Source organism: Lutjanus erythropterus, chromosome 6, assembly GCF_056507025.1.
Source record: "Lutjanus erythropterus isolate fLutEry1 chromosome 6, fLutEry1.hap2, whole genome shotgun sequence".
NCBI classification, from domain to species: Eukaryota; Metazoa; Chordata; class Actinopteri; order Lutjaniformes; family Lutjanidae; genus Lutjanus; species Lutjanus erythropterus.
In genome coordinates this window covers 2,881,785-2,907,534 of record NC_139322.1, presented here as the reverse complement: position 1 = coordinate 2,907,534, position 25,750 = coordinate 2,881,785, and the positions used below count along the sequence as shown (strand labels likewise).

Below are 25,750 nucleotides of genomic sequence, written 5' to 3'. Positions count from 1 at the left end.
CAAAATACATTTAAAGAGGATGCATCATTCACTTTTCTGTTCTCCTCTGCAGTCTTTCTTTTGTTCTTTTGTTTGTTCTTTCATTCTTTAGTCCTGTCTTACTTCCCTCCCTTCTCCTGGTCTTTACCTGGGAGTTTTACATTATCTGGATAACAACATCAAGTTGCATATAAACCTGGTGTTAATAAGTATTCTCATTATTTTATTAACGCAGTACTCTGTCTACGGCGTGCAAGTCGAGGGTCATATTACAGTTAGTGAGGCTGCTGTCTGTTAAAGGAAAAATCCATAATATATGAGAGATCAAGGAAACATGTAAAGTTGAAATGCTGAAAAATGTTGGTCGGTATTTCCCAAAGTCCAAGATTACGTCTTCAAAAGTCCACAACTCAAAGATATTTAGTTTACTGTCACAGTGAACTAAAGAAAACCAGAAAATATCCACATTTCAGAAGCAGAATTTTGAGATTTTTTTCTTTAGGAAGTACTATATATTACTCGATTATCGATTACTCAAATAATCATTGCAGGTCTACAGTATTTACTCTGCGTTTTTGTGAGTTATCACAAAGCTGATTATCATTTCATCTCTAATTCAGACCTGCATGAATGTGTTTGTCCTGATCCAGATCAGATAGCAAGATGCAGATCACATGTTATAACCTTGGTTTCTTTATGAAACCTCCTCTGTGGCTCTTTTCCTGCTCACAGCAACTCAGACGTGGACACAGTGACGACAGGATTTTAATTTTGGACTCCAAATAGCCTCTCTCTATCTAACCCCCCCCATCCCCCCCCCCCCCCTCTCTCTCTCTCTCCCTCTCTCCCTCTCCCTCTCCCTCTCTCTCTCTCTCTCTCTCTCTCTCTCTCTCTCTCTCTCTCTGTCCCTCCCTGTCTGTCCCTGTCTCTGTCTCTCCCTCTGACCCGGTTTTTGTAAACAGCAGCTGACATCTCGTCCTCTGTGTGCTGATGACGATAACAGCAGTGTAAATGAGCTCGGTCAGCAGCAGTGCTGCACCAGGTGTTTGTGTTCGTGTGTGTGTGTTTGTGTGTGTGTGTGTGTGTGTGTGTGTGTGTGTGTGTGTGTGTGTGTGTGTGTGTGTGTGTGTGTGTGTGTGTGTGTGTGTGTCTGTGGTTTTACCCCATTAGCTCAGTGTCCTGGAAACGGAGTCCTGCCAAGTGTAGCTGCTCAGCCAGTGTCCTCAATGTGTTAAAAACATAAACAAAAATCTGTGACATGTTTTTACAACAGTGGAAAACGCTTTGTTGTTAAATTTTTGGTGATTTGGCAGCAGGTATTTTACTGTTTATTTGCAGGATGTCCTGCGTGTGAGCGCGTCCGTGTGTGTGTAATCTAAAAGTCTTGAGTCAGTAGTTTATCGGAGGTCGATTGAAAGCACCTCATCAGCGCTGACGGTTGCCTGATAGTCCCGAGCAACAAACTGCACCAATTAAACAGTTCAGATCAGGCAGGAGGCCGAATAAAGACGAGCACACACGTCTTTTTAATGAGGTCAGTTCACACAAGGTGACGTGTATGTACCATCTAAGACTCTCTGCATATGCTGGAAACTGTGAGGGCTGGACTGTATAGCTGAAAAATTTATCATGTTAACTTTTTTCTTTTCAGTCTATTGATGAGTATTAAAGGGATAATTCACCCTCAAATCAAAAATACATACTTTCCCTCTGGCCTGTAGTGCTAGTTATCCATCCAGATTATTTTGGGTGAGAGTTGCAGAGTTTTGGAGATATCGGTCTCAGAGAAGTGGTGCTCAAAGAACCAAAAAAATACTTTTGAAAACAACAAGTTCTGTGGATTATCTTGTGTAACTGGGTCATGATTTCTGGAAATAGACATTGCTGTTGAGTTTTTTAAATGTATTTTTTCAGTGCTTTGAGCTAGGAATGTTTCTGGTGACAAATTTCCCTGTTGATTAAATGCAAAATTTAATTTAGACTGGTCTAACAGAAAGAAAACACTTAAAGCAGTTAAAATTGATAATGTTAAACACTGTCCAAAAAAGTACTGTGTGTATTAAGAACCATTTGAAGCCGTTAATCACAAGCTACAATGGCCAAATCATATTTTAAATGCTGGTGAAATGTGACACTTTGCACCATGCAATACAAACATTGCACAATAACCTACAAAACATGACAACAGCTCACTAAATGCTTCACCTTCTAAGACTGAAAAGGATCAAAGAGTCTGCAGGTTAACAACATTGTTTACCCAGAGCTGACGTTAGCCACCAGCCTGCTACACAGTGTGGCTAATGTTAGCAATGCTAGCAGCAGCAGCTGCTCTGCTTGCAGGTTAATGTCCACGTCTGTGCTGAATGTGGTCACACATTGCTCTAGTTGAGTGGTTATACATTCAACCTTATTTCCTTTTTCTATATCAAAACACTGCCAAACTGCACTGGTTTTATGAGCTGTCATCTGTCCAACTCTGCGGATAACAACATCTGGATTTGTGTGGGCCATCAGGGCAAACATGCTGGGCGAGACAGGCTGCTGTCTGACGGGGCCGCAGCCCAAACTAGTGGCGGGCAGCTGCATGACACCTGAAAGGCAACAGTTGGCATTGTACATGAATAAAATATTGATAAATAGTTTAACCAACTGGTGCCGACTAGCAAGGGTGGTGGTGATCATGTAGTTGACTAAACGTGCACATCCCTACTTTGAACAACACAGCTGATATCTCCAAAACTCTGCAAATCACATAAAAAAAAAAATCTAGATGATAAACAACTACAGGGAAAAATATGTCTTTTTGATTTTGGGGGGTAAGCTGTCCCTTTAATAACCTATTTTTAATAATGACCATAGAGAAAAATGGTTGAACATAACCGCTTTTTTGGCCGTGTGCATGTGTGCGATGTAGTCCTGCCTCTCACCTCGTTCACTGGCCAGCAGCTGGACACGTGACAACCAGCTCAGGCTCTGTAGTGTCACACAGCATTTATAGGTTACTGTGACGACGCTGGCTCAGGGGAAGCAACATGAAGGACAAATCAAAACTGGTTAAACCAAATTTTATGTTAATTAAGTATTTAAAAGAAAAAGGATAAACAAAGTGGTGTGGAGGGACTCTGCTCCTGCAGAGAGAGAGCGAGGGAGGCTGAAAACAGACCTTTTGTAGTACATGGTTCAGGTGTATAGACGTATATACATAGACGCTGCATTGGTCTTTGGATCACCTTTCGACATCACCGCCATTTTCGTTAGGTCAAGACTGACCTGTGAACAGTTCATGTAAACAGGAGAGATTCAGTTTTTGTGGATAAAAAAGCACACTGAGTGGTGTTGTATTCAAGGGTCTGTGATCAACATGCAGTAAGAAAAAAGTTTTGTCGTTCTAACACCACTCACTGAGATTGTTTCAGAAATAAACATGGTGTTTTTTATCCACAAGAAAACACAGATACATCTCTCAGCCCTGGCGCAACAAAAATGGCGGAAACGTCAACAACAGCATGCAGCGGTCAATGTGGCGTTTATGTAAGTATGTTTTCAGGTGTAACTGATTAGAGGGAGGAGTTGGTTGACTGGGAGCCTCCTGAAGCAAGAACAGAAGCCAAGAAAACAAAAGCGACATTGGTTGTAACCGTTACGCTGCCACCTGCTGGAGTTCCTAATACACTACAGAGCAGAGAAACTGCTATAATGCTGCTGCACAGCTGCTGTGACAAAACAAGAAATGATCGGTATGAACTTTGTTTCAGATAATGAGGCTCATAAATGATCTGCAAATCAGGATTGGCAGCAGAAAAAAACATCATCAGGGTACTTTTGCAGTATTGTGCGTTACTATATTATTATACAAAGCATCTGAAATTGGCTTTACATTGATGAACTACAACATTAAAGGGATAGTTCACCCAAAGATGAAAATTCAGTCACCATTCATTTCGGGAGATTCTTCAGCACTGTTTTCCTGTGAAACTCCAGCAGTGTTTTGTGGACTGAAAAACTAAACCGGACCTTAAATCGGCAAATAAATCCTCTTAGATGTCTGTTAAAAAAATCAGCACAATATTCTATTTAATTATATACCACTGGGAGAGGAGCCATTCCTTATGATGAATAGTTTTAGACCATGTTTTTCAACTTTTACTTTAGTAAAGCATCTGACTTCTTCCGTTACTGCTAATGAATATAAATATGTCAACACGCTGCATGTAGCTTTAATATATTGACAAATAAAAAATAATATTGTTATTATCATGAGTGACATAATATGGCTCAGCTGTACTTTGTAGCTTACATGTACTGACTTCATTGATCACTTAGATCTCACAGTGTTTGTATCCTCACTCCTCTGAAAGCAGAAGTTTGTAATAAAATCTCCTCTCCTCCTCCTCTTCCTCTCTTTCTGTCTTTCACCGTCTTCACTGCAGATGAATCTCACCCTGACTTGTAAGATTAAACGTGTCTGGATCAATATGTTAGAACCCATCAGGGCCATAGATCAGCTTGTTCATCGATCCCTCATTGATCTCTTTTAATCCATGACTCCTATTTCTGATGTCTGCGTCAGACCAGCTGTAGATTATCAGCAGCGGGACTCAGCACATCACATGTGAAGGCAACTTTCATGAAGCATCTTGGGGCAATAGGGTTATGGGGGGCGTCCATCTTGGATTCAGTCAGGTCTCTTAAACATGAAAAAAACTGTAAAAATAAAAACAAAGTCTGAAAATGAATGTCTTTCGTCTGCAGAAAACAATTTGGAAGAAGTGGAGCCAAGACAAATGGGAAGTAATTTGACATTAAAGAACCAGTGTGCAAAATTTAGTGGCATCTAGCAGTGACTTTGCAGATTGCAAACACCTTGTCCAGTCCTCCAGTTTGAAGTGTGCAGCAGAAACTACAGTGGCTGTAAAACTCACAAAAAACATGAACGACTTGGTGTGATACTGTAGAAACATAGCAGCCAGGACCAGCGCCCGGGGTCCCAAATGAACTTTTTAGAAAGTGTTTGAAAGTCTGCAATTCAGAAATACTGGTTTCATACTAAGGCTTCCGACATAAACTCACACACTGTTGTGGTGCGGTCAGTGGCTGAGTGTTGGCAAACGCTTGTAAAACGCTAAGCTAACCAGGCAGGCCTCACTAAAATCTTTTTAACTGAAGCGGTTTAGACGCTGGCTGCAGGCATGCTAATGTTAGCTACAGCTAACGGTGCACTGTTTAGCCTTTGGTTAATGTGTTCTGACTTTGTTAGACGTGTTGTTCTTGCCAGCTTTGCATTTCATGTTACAAATACCGCAGCGAGTGTTGTCGGTGTCGAGTTTTAAGAAGTTCAACCACGCGCTTTCGGTTCGCTCTGACTCTCGCTCAGCTGTGTGACTGAACAAGCTGCTGCTGACTCTGACACTGCTGTCTCTCTTTCTTTTTTCTCTTCTCCTCTATACTCTGTGATACTCTCCCAACCTCATAGACCTTGGCGGCACAGCTGAAAAGTCTATCATGCTAGTTACGTTTCCTTTTGGCAGATATAGATGATTATTGATCATGTAGCTCAAGTACTCCAAAGTGTGGAAGCAGCTGAGCCGCTCACTCTCCGGTAGTTGTTGTCCGACTTAAAAAAAAAAACAAGCTGACCTGTCGCACTCATTTCGTCACAGTTTCTATGTATCTCACGTGTCACTCACGCTGTCTGTTGTCTCACGTTGTTTTTTACGTGTTGACGGGACAACCAAAAAGCACATCTGTGAAATTGATTGGCTGTTCGTGTGTCGCTCGTAGCTCGCTCCGTTATCAAGGGATATGAGCTATGAGCGGGGGTGTAGTCATTTTGTGCTTTCCTGGCGGTTTGCATTCAGTGTATTTAAATGAAACTGCCACATTTTATCAAACTACTTTCTTATTGTTATTGATGTCATGTCTATTGCTGATGGCTATCGCTGTCGCCCAGTACTCTGTAGTCTGGATGAGATTCAGTTGGTTCCATTAAAAGCATTGAGTTCGGTGCTCAGCCCTACCTGCCAAGGTGTCAGGTGGCTTCTGAAATGTACATGCCAAATGAGAAATTTTCCCGCATTTGGCACTTGGCGGGTGTTAATTTCAGCCCATGCCCGCACCTACTGCAGAGCAAAGACTTTGACCCTGATGGTGGAGGTACAGGGAAGATCTTGGGGTCACCAAAGTTATTCACATCCTCTAAGGACAATGAATATAAACAACAAACATGACTCATAGCAGCTGAGATATCAAATGACAAACAGATGACATAACCAACCTGCTGCTACTGAAGCAAAAACAGTCAAATCCTCCACCGTGTCAGTTTAAAGTGGTAAGTTAGCATGGTAGCATGCTAACTGTTTGCTGATCTGTTTACCTTCCTGCTCGGCTACAGTGATGTCACTGTGGATCAGAGCGACTCGGCCGAACATGCTAACGAGTCCGTGTGTGAGCGAGCGAGTGGAGGGAAACACTGCAGAGGAGCTGAGTGTGTCTGCTGTTATGAAACCTCCTTCCTCCACCTCCTCCTCCTCCTCCTCAGCCTACCGAGCTGTTGCCATGACAGCATTTATCCCTCCTCCTGGACCCCCCCCCCCCCCCCCCTCCTTCACTCCCCCCTCCCACCTTCACCACCACCAGCCGGCTCCGTGTCTCATTTCCATGTTGCCAAATATAACAGACAGACGGACTGACGGAGGGAGGGGGAGTGACATGACACTGTATGGTTTACGGACTGACTCTGAGTGTGTGTGTGTGTGTGTGTGTGTGTGTGTGTGTGTGTGTGTGTGTGTGTGTGTGTGACTGCGTCTCAACATCCAGGTCAGCTGTAGAATGATTACACCATCAATCAGCTGGACTGATATCATCTAACTCCTGTCACTCTCTCTCTCTCTCTCTCTCTCACACACACACACACACACACACACACACACACACACACATCCATACACACACACACACACACACACACACTCTGTCTCTCTCTCTCTCTAATTAGATTGTGTGAATTGCAGGGTGACTACGGTGAGCCGCAGGGGACAAGTGTCAGTAAGAGATTTGGAGCTTTTGTGACTCGCTGCATTTAAACTGGAATGGAAATGATTTAAGAAATGACGTAATGAGATTAAAAGTTATTTTTAATCATAAAAAGATGATTTTAAGGATTTGAAAAGATTAAAGTGATTGGCTTTGACTGAGTGATTCTGTGCTCAGTCGTTCCTCAAACTGAAATTAAAAGAGAAAATCTTTTTTTTTGCTCACAAGTCATTTTCTAAGAGTTAATGCCAGCAGCTTTGTGAGGCACAGTGGTGCTTTGAGCTAAATGCTAACATCACCAAACAAATAAACTGCACCAGTTCTTGAAAACAAATGAGACAAGTCATGTCCTAAAAGCATCATGTCCTCGCTTTAATTTTTTTTAAATTTCTGAACTTGCACTGTGCCTGAAAGTTCCCCCAGTCTGTGCAGAGTCAGCTAACAACAGGACTGCTAGCTGCATGGCTAACTGAGTTAACTAGCTAACAGCAGTTACAGTTAGCAGCAGTTAGCAGGTTGTCTGGTGCTGCCCCCTATTTTTCTGGAGTATGACTTCGACAGATGGCCAGTCTTACATATTGTACCTTTAATGATACAATAATAATGATGCTGTTTATTTTATGGCCATCAGTAGCTGCTTAAAATTTGTATGGGAAATCATATTTTTGTTATTGGGTGTGGAAATATTATGGCTGTATTGAATTCTGCAGCCTCTAGTGCAGCTTTTAGTCTCTTTATCAGCAGTTTATACTGCATTACACAGCCCATATCAGTTTTTTTTTTAAATGCATATTTATTTTCACATATTTATGGTTCTTAAACTAAAAAGAAGACTTATTTTTTTTAGATTTTAGGAATGTACAAAGGTTTACATACTATGTTGTAATGTGGGACTGTGTATCAAACTTTTTTACATAGTGACAGATGTGCACAGACGACCATCAGGAAATGTGGATTTCAGTGTTTGACTCTTCTTTACTCTGTAATCAGATTGTTTCAGCTCTACATCGTAATTTGAGGGACTCTAGATCATATTTTGTTTGGACAGAGCTCTTGTATGGCTGATTCTGTTTAGACAAATTAATATTTGAAAACTTTTGACTTTTTGTTTTAGATTAAGAAAAAATTCTGTAAAAGAAAAACATGGTTGTTGTCCTCATATTGAGGTATTTGGGTTGACACTGAAACTCTTATATCAAAACTTTTAAACAGTTTTAAAGCATAAAATGAAACTTTTTTCCACTGTAAACTGAGAAAAATATCACTTTGGAATCAACATGACACCAATGATAAGCATGTCTGTATTCACCTGAGGGTAAAATATTTTAATGTGCGTTCATTTGTAAATGTTTAGTTACATAAAAGCACATGAATCGGCGTGTGAATTCCTGTTGTAAAGGCTGATATTTGGCAGCAGATCTCACGGCACACAGATGGCTCTGAGAATATTCTGGCAGCTGGCTGATGTAAAGATGAGTTTTGTTTCACAGTGCGTCTGTCCAGCTCTATACTGAACAGCAGACTGAAAGGAAAAGACTTTCAGTGCACAGGAGATGTTAGAGTCCACCACAGAAAAGAGATCCCCTGTGTTAGAAAACAGACACATTCTGTTATTTTAGGGACAGCTGGAAACTTGAGTTCTTTGACTTCTGGATGTTTACCTCACCTCCGTCCTGTGGGACAACCCCACACACCACTACTACTTAAAGACGGAGAATTCAGCTGAAAGGCTTAAAGACCTTCGTTGTCATAGTAACAATAGCAAACGTGATTTACATTGCGAGGGAGCTGCGAGATAGTAACCTTTAGGCAACAGAACTACTTTTGGTTTTGTTTAAAGTTATGTTAAAAAAAAGTTTTGAGCATAAGTTTATTTAGCCTTAAAGTCTATTTTTGGGCAATACGCATGTAAACATGAGGTTGGTGCCCAGTATTCATCGTGTTGGAAAACTGATCAGGAATATTCGTACATATTGAAGGAAAACGGTGCACTGCACGGAAAGTTCGGCTGCTCGACGGCTGCTGATGCTTTGTGTTGGTGGTGTTTTTTTTTTGTTTTTTTTTGATAGCAAATTGCCCCACAATATGAATACATTACGATTATATCTACATCTATCTATATCCGGATGCACACTGTTGGTTTAAGTCCTACTATTGGTTGCTTGCTTTGAGTGGCATTGTAGCGTATGTTTTCTGTGAAACTTTGCAAAGGTAGAACCAGAGCGAGCAGACTTTCAAACAACCGACAGGTTTCTTAGCCTGTTTTCTGATGTAAGGAGCAGGTTAGGACATCTTCTCCGATGTTTACTTGTTCGTTTCACTTCCAGAGGACGCGGCGATCGGGCTAGCAGTTGTATGTCTGGTTAAATGTCCCACCTCTGAGGAAGGACAGTGCAAAGCCGCTTCGTTGAGCTTTTCTTTGGAAAACACTGTCATCAGAGCTGGATGTGGTCCTCTGTGACTCACAATACACAACCTGACACACAAATGAGTGGACAGTTGAATCAACACTCTGATTGTCATTAGATACCGAGATTTATTTCCTGGTATTTTCATCCGAACAAGTAAAACATCTGCGTAATATTATCAGTCTTCTGGAAATGGGGCCATGCTGTGTGTGTGTGTGTGTGTGTGTGTGTGTGTGTGTGTGTGTGTGTGTGTGTGTGTGTGTGTGTGTATTGAGGCCAGCAGTGCAGTATCTCCTGTGTCGTTGGTAGAAAATGTCTGCTGCTGTGCGTCTCGGTCTGATGACATCGCTGGTAATCCATCCACACTACTGCAAAACCCGAGAGGACAGTCGCACTGCATGCTGGGAAAGGAGCTGCCAGCGGTCTCATACAATGTTGTTCAGTGTGCAAGAAGAAGAGAAAAATCTCCTCTGCTGTACAATGTCATCAAGAATATGGGAGTGTTTATTCTGTACCAAACTTCCCTCAACCTGCTCCAGTTAGTGATTTCCTATGTTTCCCATAATGCTCGTCAACCCGACCCCCCAAGAATGGGCCTGAACGTGTTGCATGTCATGTTTGTTGGCAGAAAAGTGGGGGAGTGATGTGGGAGTTAGAGTTAGAGTCACACCTCAACCTGCCCATCAGCTGCAATGCATTCTGGTCTATTTTCTGCTCTGTCTGCCTCTTCCTTCATGGATTTCTCCCTGTATGAGTAGATAGTAACAGTCTTAAGTACTGTGTGTTTTTTCTTTCTTTTATGATTCCCGAATCTGTTTTTATATGTAGATAACAAGCGCTTTGACTAGCTCAATGCTAACACATAATGGGAATTCCCATTAATGTGCTAGTAGAAATTAGCATCATGATCACAGAATGTTATCTTAAAAGATGCATTTTACTTCACATACTCAACGAAAAACAACGTGTGTGCTCATACTGTCATATTTCCTCTGATCTGTGGAAACAAACTAATAGCTGCTGACTTGATATTTCTCACTCAATCTATTTCTCTGGCTTCGACTACAGCAACCTCAAAGGGTCAAAACTCAAACTCAAACTTGGTGGAGACATTGTCTTAAGAGGGCTGCATGTATATTTATACTTTCTCTTTTGTTCTATTTGTATTTTACACAGCTTGCAATCAAGTCCAGGATTTTGATAGGACAGTTTTCAGGTTCAGTTTGATACGTGAAGACATGATTTATGTGCTCACATGCACTTCTTATTTTATTATGGCATGAGCTTGGTGAGTATGCCAAGTATGGTTTCAGGATTTTTTTTTTATACTAACCTTAATATGTTATTTCATAATTGCTAATGTTAGCATGACTTAACCTTAGCCTGATTTAACAACTGCTTTCATTGGGTAAATTTAACCAGTTCAGTTGGACCATTCTATATATAACATAATACTCTATTTGACGACAAAATATAACTTGCATCACACTTAACCTTCTGTTGAAGTCACCAAGAGAAACTGGCAGCTGTGGAACAGATGTGGATGTTACGACGTCAGATGTAAGAAGAAACCACTCAGACAGTTTTTCTGTGCTGAGCTGCAGTGGAGGGACAGTAACATAAAATAAAATAAATTTTGTTGCTGGAGAGACTGTGACTTTGGCCGATGTCTGCTTGATTTATCTAACACAGACTGCCAACCTCATGTTACTTATGGGGATTGTGTTTTTACACAGAAGGAGGACTGTAAATTTTGCTCATTGTCACCTAAACAGAAGCTGATTTAGGCAGAAATATTTTCATGTCCAGTAAAATAAAACCTGTTGTAATTTTAATTTGGGCACCTGATTATTAAATAACAGCACAGGAGTTAATCCTTCACAAAGATTGCTACTTTAACAGAGACGGGCTTTGTATCTCTCTGTAGATTGTGATTTTTAAAAGTTCTCTATGACCACTAAGACGAATGATCGTCCATCTTTCCACTGCAGGGAAGCTGGTGGTTTTCACCGCACTCTACCTGTACAGCTGTAAAAATGAGAGGAAAGAGACTCTACGTCTGATGATTTCTGGACTCATTAATGATGAATTAAGCCTGTAAGGTGCTTTAAAGATTTGACAAATTCCTGACAGGATAAGAATCAGGATGAGACTCAGTTTAATTTGCCAAGGACGGCACGCGCACACACATCCGGTTAATTGGCGCTGACACGTTACATGAGATTTAACACCGAGCCGGCCGACACTGAGAGCAGGAACTCACTCAGCAGCTGCAGGTAAAAACTGAATACATGAAAGCTCGACTGCTTCATTAGATTAGATTAAATTCTGTGAGGGAAACGTGGTCACAGCAGCAGCAGTGAAATATACCTCACACCTATATGTGCGAGCAGAAACAATATATTACATGTCAGTTGATGCAAAAAATAACCACAAACTGGATCAGCAGCTCTGTTAGCATCCACTGGAGCAGAGGTTCTGTGGACCCTCTCATTTATGTCCCATGAAATAGTTTGACACCTATTTTTCTATTGTACATCACTCTTTCTTGAGAACTTGGGCAAAACTAACTTTTACCTTTGAAATATGCTTGGAAAATATATTTTAAATGATCAAACTCTTGATGACATTTATTATTAAATGTAGATGTCAACTCCGTCAGATGGAAATCTGACAGTCAACGTCTTAGAGAGTCGACAAAATGTTATTTTTTCATTTCACAGCATAGTCGTAGTGCAGTTGTAGCCACTTTATTTATTGAAGTTGCTCAGAGTTGCCTTAATGCTGATAGTACACATTTTTAAACCATAATTCTTATTTAGCTTTGATTTAGAAGAGCTGCAGAGTTGACATGTTATGGTTTAGACACATCTGAGAGCAATGTTATTGAATGAATTTGTCTAAAAATAGAAAGTTCACCAGAGCTTGAGCAGAATTCACGCCTTTTTTTAAACCAGGAAGTGAGTCTTTAGGGTGTAGCTAACCCTTTTTATGCCTTATTAAATTATATTTTCATAAAAATCTGACAGAGTTGACAGAAATCCAGCCAACATTTTCACTTTAAAAAAAAAAGGATTGTAAAACAAAGATCCTGTGTTATCAGCGGGCTTTGTCACATTTTTAAATTGCCTTTAAATTTAATGAAACAGTGGAAGTAACGTCTTGCAGATACATGTAGACACACTGTAATAGACAGGAGGACATGTGAAGTCCCACTAACAACACTCAAACTCAGATACATCTCTATATAACATAATAAATGTGGACAAAGACCAGGATCTGGACTGAAGAGCAGATCAATCTGGGCCAGACCAACGTCCATACTTTATAAAGCTCAGATTTAGATTTGATTTCCCCTGAACTCTTGAAGAACTTTTTAAGGGGTACTTTGGAATAGCTATTTTTTAAGATTTAGTTGAACTGCTCCTTTACAGCACGGTAGAAACTCTGGAGAAGGGCACAGTTGGCAGGTTCGATGGGTGAATGTGAGCTACAGTATCTGTTCAACCCAGAGAGTGTGACAGCAGCAGCAGCTCGCTGCTACATCTGTGTGTGTGTGTGTGTGTGTGTGTGTGTGTGTGTGTGTGTGTGTGTGTGTGTGTGTTTGTGCGTGTGTGTGTGTGAGCGTGGGCTGCAGCAGTACTGAGTGCCGCAGGCTTGTTGAATGGAGCTGCACTGTAGTTAAATATCAGCCTGCCCTGCACCTGTCTGTGTGTGTATGTGTGTGTGTGTGTGTGTGTGTTAGTATTCAGTACTCTATTTGCTGTCGTGTGTGTGCATGCACACGCTGCAGAGAGTGAGTGAGTGAGTGTGTGTGTGTGTTTGTGTGTGTGCGTGCGTGTGTGCGTGTGTGCTGCAGGGGAAAGTAGGCTAGCTGATATGAATAGAGAAGTGATGAATTACCTCTCAGAGCCGAGCCGCAGGACAACACCCTGGGGTCCAACTGTGTGTGTGTGTGTGTGTGTGTGTGTGTGTGTGTGTGTGTGTGTGTGCACTGACAGTATAGGCAAAAGCTAGGGGCGTGAGGTTACTGTAGAGGCTCACAGAGACTGAGAGAGAAAATAAAAACACGTCATACATGGTGGAGGCAGTGGCTCCCTCCATATTCTCAACAGATCTTCGTTCAGATCAGATCTCACAGAGACATTTTCATGGCGTGTTGTCTGACGTGGCTTATCAGACGTTATTTTCTAGCAGAAAAGAAAGTAGTTCCTACATGAGACTCCTCACAAAAATGTGTGTGGATTATCTTGAGTAACCAGGTCATGATTTGAGAGACATTTCTGTTGAGGTTTTTAATGTATTTTATGGTGATTTCAGGACCACAAGCCAAGTGCCATTTGGTCTCATTATACTGAAGAAGGCAGACATCTCTGTGGCCAAGACCTCCAAAACTTTGCAGCTCAACAACAACAAACAATCTATAAATAAATAATTGGGGAGTTTCATTGTGTTTCATTGTGAAGTATGTATAGGAACAAAGAGTTTATCCGACCTTTTACAGCCACTCGGCTCAAGCTAAGCTCATCTTCAGTTAAAAGACACACCTTTAACTCGGTGGCTCTGTTGTAATGGAGATGTAAATCCCTGCCATGCTGGGCTGACGTGTCGAGTCAAACCGAGTCAAGCCAAGCCAGCGGGTGTGGATGGAAAAGGTGTATGACTGAACCGTGCACTCAAGAGACTGCAGTCTCTCTTCTTTTTCCCCTCTCTTTTCTGTGTGCTCATGAAGTAAAGTGCGTCAGATAAGAGGAGAAACCAATGTGACTCGGGGTATTTATTCTTCCAGCTCAGGCTCTGCCCCCGGCTCTCTCCTCTAGAGCTCGCCGGAGCTCAGCAGCTGTTCGTCGGCGAGCGAGCTGTTCTGTCTGTAGTGTCAGAAAGAACAGCCAGTGAAGGCACACTGACTGTGAATTTAGAGAACATAACAGGGCCCATAGTGAACATAATGCCCCTGGCTAAAAAGAAAGTGTGATTGAGTTGCTGGAGTAACATTTATGTGTAAATGTCCTGTTTGTAGAATCATGGTTTGTTATTTTGGAACTATTCATGAATAATACATGGACAAAGTGCAGGACAGGTCTATAATACATCATATATTAACATTTAAATATAACTGGAGATTAGAAATGTGCCATCATGTGTATGAAATTCAAATTAAATAGTTTAGATTTTATTGTAAACTCTGTGGGTCTCATGGTTTTGCAGCAGCATACTGTATGTCCAGGGTTAAAGGAATAGCTCATCCCAAAAAAAAAAATGTATTATTTCCCCTGGCCTGCAGTGCTGTCTTTGGTGTGATTTGCAGAGTTTTGGAAATAGCCACAGAGATTTCTGCCTTTTCTTCAGTATAATTGGACTAGATGACAACTTGTGATGCTCAAAGCATGTAGGAACTTTGTTTTTTTTTTGTTTTGTTTTTTTGCTGCAGTAGAATCTCCCCGAACTACTTTCTTTTCTACTAGAAAGAAAGTAGTTCCGATATGAAAGTGCTCTTCACGAGGTCTGAGAATCTGGGTCATGATTTTAGAAAAAAAAACCCACTTGTTTTGAATTTTTGAAATGTATTTTTGATGCTTTGAGCACCACAAGCGGAGTGGCAGATATCTGCAAAACTCTGCACCTCACACCAAAAATATCCAGATAAATAAACAGCCTTACAGGCCAGAGGGAAAATATGTATTTTTGATTTTAGGGTGAACTGCCCCTTTAATGTCCTTCATTCTGTTTCTGATCTATTAGGTATCAAGCACTGATCCAGTGTCAGTTTTTTGTACCTCTACACTACTCTGATATGACTAATGTAACACAAAACTTGTGATCAACAAATAAAAAAAATAACATTAAGTCATAACACACATTAATAATGGAAGTGTGTGTGTGTGTGTGTGTGTGTGTGTGTGTGCGTGCGTGCGTGCGTGTGTGCGTGCGTGCGTGCAGATGCTTTCCAGATGTAACCTATTGGAAACAGTAAATCAACTGTGAGCAGCAGCGGAGGATCTATTTAAAACACACACACACACACACACACACACACACAGTCCTTGTTACCGTGACAACATGTTTCTTCATTTGCAACGGTTGCCCTTAACAACACTGTTGGCATGGCCTCCTTTCTGGAGCTGCTAAAACTGAAATGCAGCATCTCTCACTCTGTTGATTTCTGTCTCTCTGTGCGTATGTGTCTGTCTCTCTGTCTGTCTTTCTTATAAACCTTCACGATTGTTGTCAGTGATCCCTGAAGCAATTTTGTGGCGGTGCTCTGGTGTCCTGTTACACTCGCTCTGTTCCCCTGAGTTATTTTTGGACATTTTCAAAAATGGCAAATAAATTTGCTACTAGGGGTTGATTTTTTTTTAATTCTGACATACATAATTAACTGGCACTTTGTCCATTAGCTTGACGCTAACATATATGGGAATTCCCTTTGACATGCTAATGAAAATTAGCATCAACATCTCAGTATGTTATCTTAATGAACTGATCCACTTTACTTCATATGCTGAATCCCAATACTTGCAGAACTGCAATACTTAAGAATTACAATACATATCGAATCTGCACCTAAACCATGAAAGTATTGTGATCAGGAGATAAGTGTGGCATCCTGAGTTTAAAATAAAACTTTAACAAAAATATTGCTGGTATGTGGCTTCAATAAATTTCAGGTTCAGTCCTAACAGCTTTTTGTTTTTTTTCTTTTCTTTCCTTTTGTTTTTTTCACCAATATCCAAGTTGAAATTTATTATTTCGGGATAAACTCCTTGACATATATCATCTTGTTTTTAAGGGGGTCCCAAACAAACACTCACAAATGGAGAACAGAACTGTACAGTACGAGAAACAGTTTACAACACAACAACAACAAAAACAAGCAACCACAGACAATCAGAAAATAAACAAAATAACCAAAAAAAAAAAGAAAAGATGAGAAAAAAAACAAAGATTTAAAAACTTAGACTAGATACAGTCAAAAGAAAATGGTGCAATGATTACACTTAACATAAGTAAAGGAAAGAAACAGTGTAAGTTTAACTGGAAACATAAGCAGTTTGTTTTAAGATGAGAATCCAAACTCTTTTTAATAAGCGAAATGATGACGAAACAAAAATATTTACAGGTAAATTATTCCATTCAGGAGGAGCCCAGAACATAAAAGCTATATTACCAACTTCCTTAGATACAAGGGGGACCATAAAAAGGATCTGATCTGAGCTTCTTAGCAAATAATTTGATGTAATCAGTTAAGACAGTTGAAATTAATGCATTTGAAAATAAACTGATACCAATGAAATTTGCATCTTAGGTCTTGAGGGAACAGCCTGAGTTTACCAAACATTGTGCAGCGATGTGTGAAAAAAAGAACAACTGAATATAGATTTTGCAGAGACTTTTATTCAGTACCAGTCAAAAGTTTGGACACATTCTCTCATTCAATGTCTTTTTCTTTTTTAATAAGAAATGGTTCGGATTATACCAACAGTGTGCAAAGCCATGTGTAGGTCAACATTATATTCTGAAATAAATAAGTTTCACACAAGCAGCACCAAAAAGCCGTAAATCAAACGACTAATAACTGAAGTTCTCAGAAATCTTTTCTCTGTGTTTTTACTTTTTTCTTCTTATTTGTGTTTGTCTCTGTCCTCACACAAGGTTCAAAGGTCACAGCTCAATTAGATTGCATCACGAAACAGAGCGATTTGAAATTTGAGATAATCTTTTTGGGTGAATATCTGTTGCACACAAGTTAATGTGGAAAATTGGTTTAAATATGAAAAGATTCTTCCTAAATGTATGTGTGGTGTTTTTTTTTAATTAAAACCCTTCAAATGTTGATTAGTGAAGAGAGATTAGCAGACAGATGCAGTGACATGGCTGTGTGTGTGTGTGTGTGTGTGTGTGTGTGTGTGTGTGTGTGTGTGTGTGTGTGTGTGTGTGTGTGTGTGTGTGTGTGTGTGTTATCATGTGTGTGTGATGTGTTATGACAGGCTGGCTGACATGTGGCAGTGACTCAGCGACAGGCGGACGTTAGATGAACTAATGAGATTGAAATGAGATTGTAATCAGATTAGAGCAGCCTGTAATCTGACAGAGCCAGGCTGACAGGGCAGAGCTGAAGACAGGCAGGAGGCATGATGGGTAATGAAGGGATGAGTCCTCTGTGTCTTCATGTATTTTAAACTGTGTTTCGTGTAGTTATATCAAAAGTTTCAGTAGATTTAAAATCACTAAAGAAGTTTTACTGTAACTGTTAAACTGTTTATTGTAGCCCTTTAAACTCTGCTGGACCAGATCAGAGGCTCCGTCACCGTTTGTTCAAATCAGCAAAACTTTGTTTGAAGATTCCCTCCACTCAGAAATGTGTTTCTCTTATTTTCTGTCCCATTAAAGGTATAGTTCACCCAAAAATGAAAATTTAGTCATTATCTACTCACCTTTATGCTGATTGAAGGTCAGGTTTAGTTTTTCAGTCCACAGAACACTGCTGGAGTTTCACAGGAAAACTGCGTTACAGAATCTCCTCTGCTCAGTTAGTGAGAGAGAGAGAGTCTCCTAACTGAATAACTGAATAAAATATATTCAATGAGGTAAATGCAGTACTCGAAATTAAGGGTGTTTATTGTCCCGGGGGGTCTGGGACAATTCTGGGACAGTAGAGAAACTTTTCAACACATAACTTTTGAAGCAAGTTTTCAAAATAGTCATTACTTAGCTAAACTGATCACATATTGGTAATCTAAAAGGTTACTTTAATTTATTAAAACTTGACAAAGTCACACTGTCACTGTGATCAACAGTCCTGCAGTGAAGGTTTATTAGATGTAGCGTTTTCACTTGTGCCCGTGACGCTGTATAGCTAAACATCTGACTCCACACTGAATTATAACTTGTCCCACAAGGTGTCTGTGTGACAGAGGTGTGAGGATTCTCTCATGCATCCAGTGCATCAGGCTTTAATGTGTATGATGCGAGTGTATTGATTCAGGCGGCCTGTATCGGTAAAAAGCTGAATGTGAAATGGAAAAAAAATGATGCAGCACTTGTGCATCCATACATCTCATGAAGACATGCACATGTTTCATTTTTGGCATCAAGGAACTGCTGCTGTAGCTTTCCTCTGTTTCCTCTCTCCCCCTGCCTCTGCCTAAACAAGCGCAAACCCCCCCCCCCCCGCCCGTGTCTCCTCTTCATTTCCTCAAAACAGTGAAAGCACTTACGTCGCTCTGCGTCACACCACCAAACTTTCATAAGTTTGAGTTTGATAAGAAAGATGAGAAACGCTGCTGCAAATCATTTATGCAAAATGTGTCGGACAGCAGAGTACAGAGCCACGAGTCTCCAACCCACAGACACGTCAGGTGACACGTAGCATCACTGTTCCTCCACAGCCCACTTCCTCTGCTCAGTCAAATTCAATCTGAACCACAGCACTCTTCATATGAAACAGAGCAGCTGATCATCTTACTGCAAAAATGTTTTTAAACAGTTCACAGATTCTCAGTTGGTCCACAGTATCTCATTTACACATGCGACTCATAATAGGATGCTAACACCACTGTGATGTCTCCTTCACTTCATGTCTCTACTGTTACTGGATTTAGTAAAACTATCAGGACTTCTTGCAACCAATAGCACCCTACAAATATAGAAGTAATTGAATCAAATGTGAAAATTCACATATTGCATCTTCTCATATTACACCATATGATATTGTATCATGACAGGGCTGAATCATATGGTACTGAGCCATTAGCTATTAAAAAGTTTCTACAATCAATCATGTATCAAAATACATATTGAATTGTCTGAGTGTCATAATTCCTAGATCGATTGTTTTGTTTGCTGAATCAATTTTTTTTATATATAAAATTAACTTGTCCTTAGTCCATGAGCTCAATGCTTCCTATAAATTCTGTTTATCCTGTTATTTTGCTATCTAAAAACTTTAATCATGAAACAGCAAAATCAGGAAACTGCAATTTCATCGTCAGTAACTTGAAGCTGAAATGAAACATGAGAAAGTAAATTCGGCAAATATATGACAGTAAAAACAGCCACACAAGAGTGAAACTAAACTTCAAACCACAGAGATTCAGTTAGAAGCCACAGTACTGAGAGCTGAACACACACAGTCTTTCTCTCTGCTGTACACACACACACACACACACACACACACACACACACACACACACACACACACTCACAACAGTCTCAGGGCACATCAGAGAAGAAACATTTAAAAACCTGCATGTTTGTGCTGATTTTGGTGTAAAGACAGTTAGAGAGAGAGGGACGATTACATAGGATCTGGAGCTCTCTCTACCAGGGTTGGTGGCTCTCAGTACCAGTGTGTGATGTATGGCTCTGGAAGCTGCATTTCACACCTCCACACACACACAGACACACACACACACACACACACACACACACACACACACACACACACACACACACACACACACACAGAGCACGGTCAGTCTCTCACTCTCTCCCACTATCACTCTAGGTCTCCCGCTGATGACTCCTCTCTCTCTCTCTCTCCCTCTCTCTCTCTCTCTCCCTCCCTCACCTTGACCGTTTCATCACACTCACACACTGTCACAGTTTGTCTCTCTCTCACCTCTCAATGCACACGCACACACACACACACACACACACACACACACACACACACACAGATGTCCTTGACCATGTCATTACTCTCACACTTCCTCTCCCCTTCCATCTTTGTCTCACCTCTCTGTGACCCGTGATGTCTGACATCATGTTTGAGTGATTTTTTTAATTTCATTACAGCGCCCCTTGCAGGTCGGTCAGTCACACTGACCTCTGAGGAATTACATTCAGATGTTAGTTTGCTTCATATCTGCAATACTGTGTGGATTATATTTTGTGTTACAGCTATAAGGACAGAGACACACTGCTAAAGCATCATGTTTCCATACGGTGCCCATGTAAATCAGTCAATCTACCAAACAATATAAATGATATATTATGTGTCACATAAATCAGCACCACCAGCAGCTCCACACATACACATTCTACTTTAGGGGAAAAAACGCCCTGCATTGTTTGCATTTCTTTAAACCAACCAATAGGGATGCAGCGACGGTGCAGCTGCAAAAGAGTGTTGAGAGGGAACTTGTTTTGGTGGAACATTTGCACATCAGGAGGTGAGCTCTGGCATTAAAATGACTACATAACTGCTAACAGCTGTTCACTTGTTTCCGTTGGTGCCATTAGCATCCCAGGCACGTCCAATTTGCCATTTTCAGCGTGTAGGTTGCAGCTCGGAGGTTTCTCGTTGTTTCCCCAGGACTTTGGGAAAAGATGCCATGATGCCACTTGGACCAAGCAACCAATGGCAGGACTTTTATATGAGTCAGGCTACTCATTCCCAGACACTGGTTCGTGACCTACAGGTGGGTCACTGGAGATTTTATTGTGGTCGCCAATTAATAATGAACTTTGGAAGAAATTCTACAAATTCAAGATCTATATATCTGCAGTACACCTTTTCTTAAAGCATTAATATGTATGTAATGCCCTACTGATGAGAGGAAATAAAAACAATGAGCTATCCTGTTAACTCAACCTAAATACATTTATTTCTGATTTATAAAATGTTTAACATGTGGAGGCCATTTGTTTTCAGGATAACAATGTAATGGTAGTAAAAAAAAATGGTCCTGAATGCACAAATGAACTTTTCCCGGGTCGCGATGGTTTTGTCACTTTTTAAAAAGTGGGTCCGCAATAAAAAAAAGTTTGGAAAGGATCGATATAAATGATCAAATTCTGATAAATGATGAAATATGCCTCCTACACTTCCCAACTCTTTTCTTTTTCATCCTCCCTCCCTGCTGTTTTTATTCTCTTGATTTTTTTTCCTCCACATGGTGAAATAAGACAATCTGCCATCCACTATATTTAATAGAAATAGTACCAGTGCTGTTTGTGGTTATTTTTTTTTTAATTGCATACCTATAGGCCTGAGTGATAAAACAATAGTGATATCTGTTGGCAATAGACGCCATCAGTAGTCTTACAGTAGCCGGGTCTCAACATCTACTCTGCTGCTGTCAGTGAGAACAGAGAGCAAGAAAGAGCCGCTGGTCCTTGCATATTGATTACATCAAAACGTTTAAAGAGCTGACTAAGTCGGAGCTTTGCCAGATTTTTCTGTGGCAAACTAAACAGCTTTGGTTGTAGCTTGTTTGTAACATTTCACTACACAACAAAGAGGAGGAGGCGTTGAAAAAAAGAGTGATGCATTTTCATTTATATGGACGTGACAGAAAACAAGCAGAAAACAATAATCTGCCTATGAAGACAGTGGTAACATGGATTGGTAGCACTATTATGTAGTTTTTGTATTTTTTCAATTGTTCCAGCACATTAAAGGAGAAATCTGTACTGTAATAAGTCATAAAAGATCATGATATGTCATCAGCGATCAAGAAAACATGTTGAGCTGAAATACTTGTTTCTTTGTTTGCCAGTTTCACGTTAATTAGAGTTCAGATTAAAGCTGAATGAGCTAGTGTCTGTTTATGAGTCATAAGAGACCATTAATAATCTTTGAGAAGAAGTAGATGTTTATGACAGTTAAACTGAACAATATATTCTTGGAGTTTGGCAGCAGTGAGACAGGCAGCCACTTAACTCCAATTCCTGAGTGTGTATTTTCAGAGCAGTGGGCTTTTGTTTTCAGGTTTTCAGGCTGAACTTTACATTGTCAGACGCGTGACAGCTCATCAGTTTAAAGTGTAGGACTCTTCCTCACTTTTTATTTTCAATATTCAGTGTCCTGCATGTCTTGTGCAGTGCTTCTGTCGAGCCTGAGGTGTTGCCCTTTAAATGTTCTTAAAAATACCTCTGTTCTATGTGAAATGTCCCAGGAATACAGTTAAGAGTACAGTAGTTATATCAGTGATTTACCCCTTCAGAAAAACGTTCATTGAAATTTTAAGAAAAATGTATATACTCTGATATATACCGTTGCCGTCCAGGCTTCAAATAGTACAGTTATATAAATTTTAGGCCCTACCTCTCAGCTCTAGTCTGCTCTAGTTGTTATGTAAAAAAAATGTGACAAGACAATCGGGGAAGAGAAGATTTCCTCTGATACAGGAACCACACAAGTGATGCTATTATCTGTAATACAGTAAACAGTCAGTTAGTAATAGAGTACTTTTTGTCACAAAGAGAGAAGTTACTATTGACTCAGCTCACACACTCACACACCTGAAGTACCCTGTTCCATGCTTACATAAGCCCTTTGACATTTGAAATTGCACGACTCACACACACACACACACACACACACGCACACACACACACACAGAACATAATTATTAAATTATTTTGTAGCTTACATAACAGCTGATAAAGCAGCACACTGCCTCTGTCTGCTAAACTCTATCTATCTGTCTATCTATTATCTATTGATCCATCCGTCTCGATGTAGTCTTGTTGAAAAACTCTTGCATCAGTGTCAGAAGGTTAAATAGAATTGTCATGACGTCCATTCAGTTGCACACCGTGGAAGTTGACATTTCGTCTCCCGGCAACATCAGTTCTTAGTCGTCAGGCAGCTGTTGCCATGAAAAACACTGATTCATACCTTTTTACCACCAAATTAGCTCTGGTAATTAATCGATCCATAATCTTAACAATGATTGATTGAAAATGTCTGTGGATGATGAAAAAATTGTCAGTGGCATTTAAAACACGCAAAAATATCCATGTAGACAAATATTAAGGACATATTTTGGTAAAACTGGGACACTTTTTGGGAGAATAAAATGTTTGACTTTAGATCCAGTAGGCCTGGGCGATATAGCTGAAAAATCTATCACAATAGTGAAGTTTCATATGAGTCAGTATCAATAATTATTGATCATGTAGGTTGTGTACTCTGAAGGGTGGAAGCAGCTAAGATGATGAAATGAATAAAAATTACAATATTTTTGACCAAGTACCTCGATACTGAGACAGTATTGTAGGGATGACTATTGGTGCTTCACAAAATATCAACCAGAGATTTTTTTAATACTTAACAGTCTGGTAAGTTCAGAAAATCACATCACTTTACTGTAATTCAGCCTTTAAAAACAGGAACCTACATCAGTTATGCCAGATCATGATATAACAATATCCAAATTCACAATATCTAGTGTCAAATCACGATATGATATAATATTGATACACTGCCCAGCTTCAAGACCCAGAATTAGCTGACATGATGGACATCATGTTGATCTCATGCATTCAGTACACAGAGGTCCAGAATATGATTAGCCTAGCTTAGCACAAACACTGGAAGCAGGGGGAAACTACTAGCCTAGTTCCATCAAAACAGAAGACAATTCTGTTGATGCCGAACCCTAATAATCCATAATGTCTGAATTTGTATTTTTAAACTTTTTTTTTTTTTTGAGTGGCTATCAATGTGATGCTAAGCTAGGCTAAACATGGCCTTGCAGGCACATGAAGAAAAACTGATATCCTCTCATCTGAAGGTAGTGAACGAGGTTTAAAATATAACATCTGTGTAAAACTGTCATTGGCTGGAGTTTAACACTTGCTGAGTTTTGAGTGCCCTCTGCTGGCAAATGTAAAGAGGACATCCTTCTTTTTTCTTGACTTTCACCAACAACAGGGTTAAGCCACATTGATTTAAAGAAACATGAGCAGTAGTAATATGGCGGGTGTGAAATTGAGGTGACCAATTACCTCCACCATGATGTCATTAGTTTGGAGTAATTAGACTGAGGTAGCACTTAATTGGACATTGATATATGGATTATTGATCTGCAAATAACTGATGATAGGAGTCTGACCTCTGTCACATTCTGCAGCACCAGCCTCTCTCTCTCTCTCTCTCTCTCTCTCTCTCTGTATATATCTGTGCCTCTCGCCCTCTGCAGTATGGTAGCAGTATGGTAATGAATGGCTCCAGCCTGCTCTGCAGTGGTAGCAGCTCGCTCACTCCATACTAATACAACTGGTACACTGCCTGGGTAGAGGGGAGGAGGAGTGAGGGGGAGGAGACAGAGAAGGGGGGAGAAGAAGTAGGATGGCGATGATAGAGGTGCTTTATTCCTGCTGAGGGAGGAGAGAAAGAAGGAAGTGGGTTTAAAGGGGGAGAGAGACGGGCAGAAATGTGACCTTTAATGCAGAGAATTTTTTGGGGTGTTTTATTTTGATAGGACAGCTTTAGACAGACAGGAAATGGGGGGGAAACGCATGCATCAAAGGGCCACAGGCTGCAGCTGAACCCATGGCCTGTGCAGAGGACTCTTATCCTCTGTACACGGGGCGTACCCTCTACTAACTGAACCACCAGGACACCCCAAAGACATTTTTTTGGCTCTGTTGTGGGTCTGAACGTCTTTGTCATCACACAGTTTTAGAACAGAGATTTTGTTGCTGTTCGTGGATTCTTGGCTTGGGGTTATCACCTGCATATTAAAGAGCCGGTCACACCAGAACGTGGTGCACCTGCATGGAACAGGCAGCGCTAAAGGCTTGATGATGCATACATCCTTCAAATGATATAGGAAGATGTATACGCCAGCCATTCTCATCCACTGGCCCGTGACCCACTTGGTGGGCCTCAGAGCGCCATCTAGTGGATCCGGGAGGCCGTCATGCAGCCAAATGGTTAGATTAAAGTCCATCTCCAATTGTGTTTTAAACAATATAAAATGCTCTGCAAGAAATATAGCTGTCTGATAGTCTAAAGCATTTCATTTAATTTTACATGTGAAATCAGAAATTACTTAACTTGTTTGTAAAGGTACGGAACTCAGGGTTTAGAAGGTCTAGAACAGGTCATGAAAAATAAATAGATAAAATGTTTTTGAAGGATAAATCTGTAACATATTTACTGGAATAAATCATAAAATAACCACGATGTGTCATCAGAGATTGAGGAAACATGCTAAGTTGAAATACTTGCCTCACTTGACATGAACGCTACAGCTGCGGTGTCGCCCTTTGAAATTTCCATTCTGGACTAGAGTTTCTGTCCATTTCACATTAATTAGAGTTTAAATTCATGTCGAATTTTTTGCCGAATGAGTAAGTGTCTGTTTATGAGTCATAAGAAATCATTAATAATCTTGCAGAAGGCGTAAATGTGTATAACTGTTAAATTGAGAAAAATGTTAATGGAGTTTTGCAGGCAGTGAGACAGGCGGTCACTGAACTCAGAGTGTGTTATTTTCAGAGCGGCGGGCTTTTGTTTTCAGGGGCTTAACTTTACACTGACTTGCTGTCGCTTGTTATTATCAGTCTACGAGGTTGCATGCATCCTGCACTCC

The 25,750-nt window shown here is 40.4% G+C and overlaps 1 protein-coding gene across 3 annotated transcripts in view; it reads left to right on the top strand.

Annotated features, from left to right (window-relative positions):
* LOC146324631 (uncharacterized) overlaps positions 1–25,750 on the top strand; it is a 63,307-nt gene that overhangs the window by 22,435 nt on the left and 15,122 nt on the right. Inside the window, exon 3 of one of the 3 annotated variants that reach the window (XM_084720229.1) lies at positions 13,740–14,518. The exons of the other annotated variants lie outside the window; for them this stretch is intronic. Coding sequence (XP_084576355.1) covers positions 13,740–13,854 — 115 coding nt within the window. The 3' untranslated portion in view covers positions 13,855–14,518. Of the gene's footprint in view, positions 1–13,739; positions 14,519–25,750 lie in introns of those variants that run through there. 3 annotated transcript variants of the gene reach the window in all.